The following is a 6,000-nucleotide window of genomic DNA, read 5'->3' on the forward strand; positions in this document are numbered from 1 at the left end:
CAGTTATCGCACGGGATATATCGTTTGTATTGGGTAATTTATCGTTCTTTTTGGGAAACATTAAGAAATTGGTTGAATTTTTCAATGAAATTTCAGGGATTGTTAAAAAATACATTAATACACACTTTTAAATCATAACATCTTAAAACAAAAGTGCACATCATAGGTCTCCTTTGTATGGGTCCTAAGCTATGCACCATTTGACTGAACTAATGCAACTTTATTCAAAATTGAATGCATAATATTTAGAGTGTATGTGATGATCATTTCATCAAACACTCCTAAACAATTCGAAATTAGTGTCAATTGACAGCTGGTTGAAGGGAAATTTAAAAAAAAAAAAAAATACTAATATTTTATTAATTTTTAATTAAAAATGTTTTGTATTTTTCAAAATTGACAAGTACTTAACAAATCAATATATTGGCCATCAGACATGCTTGATTTCATGTTTGGAGTGCAACATTGCAAGCAATTTAGGAAAAATTGGGGAAATTTTGAATATTTCTTAAATCAGACCACTTGCACACAAATTTCGAAATTAGAGTGTATTTGATTATCATTTCATCAAATACTCCTAAATACTTCAAAATTAGTCTCAATTAACAGCCACTTGAAGGAAAATTTTGAAAAAAACATGAAGAACCAATGTATATCGAAATGAAAGCTCCAACTCCGTGATTTTTCATCCAAAACATGAAGAACCAATGGATTTATAACCATTTAACATACTTTCAACAAAAAAAGGGGGATTGTAAATTGAAAATGCTTATTGGATTGAACAAGTGGGACATTGGCACTACTGGTGCGTTTTGTATCGCACAAGTGGGATTCGAGATATATCATGGGATATATCGGCTGATATTGTAGATATTTAAAACATTGGCCACACATATGTGAAAATGGAGAAATTTGATTTTTCTTCTTTGTTTGTGCTCCAATGATCTTGAAAATATAGCAAATGGAGTCAATTGATCAGCCAAAATCTCCCCTTTAATGGCTTTGTATATCGATGGGAAGAGAGAAATTTGGGAAGAACGGGTGCTTGCGTCGACTTTGGGCTTCGAAAGAGGGGTTTTCGAAAGCCTTTAGATTTTGACTTAACTTTTAAGTTGTTTTTATAATGTGAGTTTTGCACCATTTAATGAGAATGGTTCACCATCGTTTTACATGGAAAAAAAAAACTTACAATCAACTTTTAAGTTATTTTTAAACTATGAATTCTACACCATTTAATAAAAATAGGTCACCACCATTTTACATGAAAAAAACTTACAGTTTTAAGGCGAAGAAAAAAAGTATATGCTGTGACCCATGTAGCATACACTATAAGGGATTTACGTTGTTTGCATACGCTGTGTTGAGTTGTAGCTAGCCATGGGCACTATTCAAAACACTAATCCATGTTAAGCAAATATGAAGCTTTTTAGAAGCAAAAAGTCTTATGATGACACAGAGGAAGGCAATTAGAGCTGGGCATCAAGTTGAGTTGGATAGAGTTAGGGCTGACCCGACTTGATCCGGTTTTGAAAAAGACCTAACCCAAACTCGATCCGACTAGGTACTGAGTCCGACATGCTTAACTCGATCCAAGTCCGGGTTTGGGCTGGGCTGGGCTGGGCTGGGCTGAACCAAACTGAGTCCGACCCGGTCAGAAATACTGAGTTAGATCGAGTTGGCACCGAGTCGGATCAGGTCATTGGGCTGAGTTATAAAAATCAGCTAGGTCTCGAAAATACATGTGCCTTGGTCCAAAATTTGTTCCCATTTGGTTAAAAGACTCGGTGACTCTCTGATCGGATTCGTCCAATCTTGAGTTGAGTCAAGACTCACCCACACCCGGATTTAACTGAATCAAGTGACTAATGGTGCTGAACCCGATTAGGTCATACTGAGTTAGAGTTGACTCAGATTAGTTAAGTCTAGGTGCCAGATTGCTTTTGGGACCTACGGAAAAACAACCAGTAGCAACCCAATGTTGACCCAGAGGTGCCAGATTGCATTTAATTGACTGTGTCCGACTCATCTAAGGACTTGACAAGGTAAATCGAGTCACCGAGTCTTCAATCATCCTCTTAACATTTAGTAAAAAAAACTTTAAAAAATAAAATAAAATCCAGATGCACCTGATCGAGTGATTGGTGGAGAGAGAGAGAGAGAGAGAGAGAGAGAGAGAGAGAGAGAGAGAGGATGGTTGCTGCCGCCTACCGGACAGGAAGGGTTGGGTTTTTTCGGATCGGGGCGTGCGGTGGGTAAGGTAGAGGAATTAGGTTTACACACACACACACACACACACACACACACACACCCACCCTACCTAACAACTCGAGTCGAGTCAGGTTTCAGACCGGGTCGAGTCTGACAGATCAAGTTTCGGGTCGGTCGGGTTTCGGATCGGGATAGGGCTACTCGGTCCAAACCCGACTCTGCCATTCAGCTCGGGTCAAGTCGGATCGGACTAAGTTGGACGAGTCGCATCCATCGAGTCGAGTCGCCCCCTACCCAGCTCTAAAGGCAACAAAAGAACAAGTTCTTTTCAAAAATCTGCAAATGGCAAATGTAGATTGAACCACATAACTTATGCATCGGTAATTCACTTGTTGAAGACCATAATCAAATTAGGGAAGTGATAGTTGAGTTAAATTCCAAATTATATGTGAAAGAGGAAATCTAATAGACCATTGGGTGCTTTATCATTCAAGTTGTTGCCAAATGTCATTACGAAAAGACTTGAGGACCAACTTGACTAAGAGAAGGCTAAAAGAGTGGTTTAAGAGATGGACAATGCAAAGCAAATGGGGGCAGGCGGCTTCTTAATGGCTTCTTTTTTCAATATTTATGTGATATCTTTAGTAAATGGATGAATTAACAAGGCATTTATTTTCCAGCTCCGAGAGCAGTCTTCAATCTATCTCCACCTCTATGACCCCGATTATAGTAGATTTGAGAAGGGTCATTCTCTCTTCTAAGCTTCCCAATCTATGACAATACTATCCCTTGTAATATTCCTCCTGGCCTTTCCTATTTTCTTGTGTTGGCTATTTAACAAGGCATCTTCTTAACCACTATCTGGAGAAGGAAAGAGTGGTGGAGGAATGTTTTTCTTGTTTTGCCTAGAGGACCTTCCCTCGATAAGTTTACCCTTTGGATTTAGCTAAAACCCTATCCAAAATGCCTTTGAAAGCTTTCTGTGAGGAACCCAATGGGATTCTTTTGTTGTTTCTAGACATTTTTAACATCTCCACCACATTGAGACATTCAATGACATTTCTCGTATCATCTATTGAGCTGTACCACACAAAGTCAATACCCTCATCGACGATTTTGATTTGTCTTTTGGGAGGAAGATATCCATAACTGTACCAACTCTCCCAAGACCTGATTTCTGCTGTATTCAATGAATATGGGATGTTGGAGATGAAAGGTTTAGTGGTCTCTGCCTGATCTTTTCTTCTCACGTCTGTCCAATCTCATTCCTTCATTGGAGATTATAGCCAAAAGGTTTGCTAATATCCATCCAGATCGCGAATGGCCCACAAACAGGATCACGATATCTGGATCGAAATACATATGGTCATCAATTTGGGTAATAATGGTTTGAAGTGGTGAGGTTTTGAGATAAGTCCCTTTTGGGCATTGGGAAGGTAAGACATCCAGATTGAGGATTGTATGCTTATGCAAAGCTTTTCCCAAAATGCACTCACTATTAGTAGGTAGCTGTGGGAGCTTGGATTTTAGGTGGAACCTGTTATGTGAAGTTGATCTGTTAGAGAATCTCCTGAAGGTGTTAGATGGGGTTTACATTTGTAGTGATGAGATCAACACACTGTTTCTCTTTCTTACAAAGGTTTCCTCAGGTTTCTATGTTCTTTTGTTTCGTCCAACCCTCATGGAAGTGGGGCTGCTCCCATCCTGGAATGGAAGCCTTCTCATGGACCATTGTGGCTAATGAGAATCTCACCTTACCATTTGCAAAGGAGGAATACGTCACTTGCAAGTAAGTGTGTGTATTGCACTCAAGCCTGCAAGGATGCGGAATTGTTGGTATTTCTCTTTATGTGAGTTGGCTGAGGAAATTTGGGAGTTCTCTCTCTGGTTGTTTGGTGTTTCATGGGGTTTCCCTCTTTCGGTTCACAAGGTGGTCTTGTCCCTTTCAAACCAAGAGGAAGAGTGCTGTTGTGGGGTAAGAAAGAATGGGATAGAATCTTCTATGGCATTTTACTATTACAATCTCTAAGACTTTGAGAGGATGGAATTCCTTTTATAAGACTGGGGTTAGTGTTCAAGGAGTTCAATGTCAGTGGGCAACCTTGATATGTTGTGACATTGCTAAATGTTAATGCAACAGTATGAATTTCAAGAAGTGTGAGCGGACTTTGCCCATGGTTGGTGGAAATTGAATCTTTAGGTGGGGCTCCATGCAAGAGCCCGATAAGTTCGGAATTGGTGGTGTGAGTCAAGTCCACGGAGGTTCTCATCCTAGCTTTTGCGAAGTTAATAGTGAAGAAAGCAGGAATGACACTGCTCATCAAACCTTTTGGTGGTTGTCCTCTTTTTGTAGAAGCAACGTAGAGGAAATGCAGTAGCTTGGGTCTCTAGTAAGTCGACATCCATATGGAAAGCGTGCTTTTAACAGATTAAAGAGACAGTTCCACATATTAGTTGCACTAAGTGTGAAATGAAGCGGCAACAAATTTAAGCACCAAAGTGGGGAAGCAACTCTTTCAAAATGTAAACAGGTATAAATAGGTTAGCAGTGGGAGCAAGAGTGAGAATCCGAAGCTGGAGTGGCACCTTAGTTAGAAGGATCTTGCAACTAAGGACTTCCACCCCTGCAGGTTGTTTTTAAGAATGGATAAACTGTCACAGACATGCTAGAGAGAGGTCTCTCACTGATGCTTGATACATGAGTATGTGAATCCTGCTCTCCCCAAGTGCCACTGGCATGTGAGATCTAGACCCTCTATTTGGTGGGCTCCACCCTCTATGTGCCACAGCCCTAAAAACTTGACGGTCTGTTCACAAGTTGGCCGACACATGCATGTCAGATGTGGACCATCTGTCTAACTTCCATTTCTTTCGTTGTGTGTGGCTCATCTGATTCACAGACTGGCCTCTTTTTTTTCAGTCCATGGCGCCGTGGAATGTGGGGCCCACCAGATGAGCAATCAAGAACTCGCACATGGACAACAGTGGCACATGCTGGAGCGCAAGCAGTATTCGAAATCCTTTTTAGTTTTTTATGTTTTGACATTCATTGGCCAGCGGCTGATTCTATCTCATTTTATCACTTCACCCAACTGTGGCCCATCCGAGCTGCAAGCCATATATGCTCTTGGATTTGGATTTTCATACGGACTTTCTGAATAACCAAAATTCTGATGCTTGTTTGAATTTTCACCATCTAGTTACGATTGAATCAACCGGAGCATTGCCTCCAGAAGTGCTGTTCACGGAAGCTGTGAAAATTTTGGAAGAGAAGTGCGAGCGCATCATTACAGAACTTTCTTGAGGGTTTCAGTTTACGGGAAAAGGATGAAAAGATCCAAGAATGGCTTTTGAGTAAAAAAGATCAGTTTTGTAACTATAATCTATTTCCGTAGATTTTTCTAATATGCAGAAAATGAATTGTTTTTTTTTTTGCTTTGTGAACAGAAAATCGAAAAAAAAAAAAATCCGATTTTCATCAGCATGGGGGTATCTAACTCTTTTAATTTATTTCAAGTTTTTTATGCAACCAGTAATGATATAATAGCCTATGTAAAACCTTCCCTGTGTATGTGGTTGCATTTGGACTCATTGGCGTCCATCACCTATTTCAATGGTTAATATATAAAAATCACAGCGATCAGATGGTCCTACGCATTGGTGACTTCGACCTATTTTGTATGAACGATCTTGTCCATCCAGTTTTGCATGACTCTGGCTGGATGGCTTGGATAATCTGATCACTGATTTTTTAAATGCAGCCTGAGCTGGTCCGGCCAGATGAATGATAGG

General features: G+C 40.0%; 1 protein-coding gene across 2 annotated transcripts in view; it reads left to right on the plus strand.

Annotated features, from left to right (window-relative positions):
• Window positions 1–5,737, plus strand: part of LOC131258205 (uncharacterized) — a 60,074-nt gene extending 54,337 nt beyond the window's left edge. For both annotated transcript variants that reach the window (XM_058259342.1, XM_058259341.1), the window contains one exon: window positions 5,409–5,737. In XM_058259342.1, coding sequence (XP_058115325.1) covers window positions 5,409–5,512 — 104 coding nt within the window. In that variant the 3' untranslated portion in view covers window positions 5,513–5,737. The remainder of the gene's footprint in view (window positions 1–5,408) is intronic.
• Window positions 5,738–6,000: the final 263 nt, after the last annotated feature.

This window comes from Magnolia sinica, chromosome 10 (genome assembly GCF_029962835.1).
Source record: "Magnolia sinica isolate HGM2019 chromosome 10, MsV1, whole genome shotgun sequence".
Classification (NCBI taxonomy): Eukaryota; Viridiplantae; Streptophyta; class Magnoliopsida; order Magnoliales; family Magnoliaceae; genus Magnolia; species Magnolia sinica.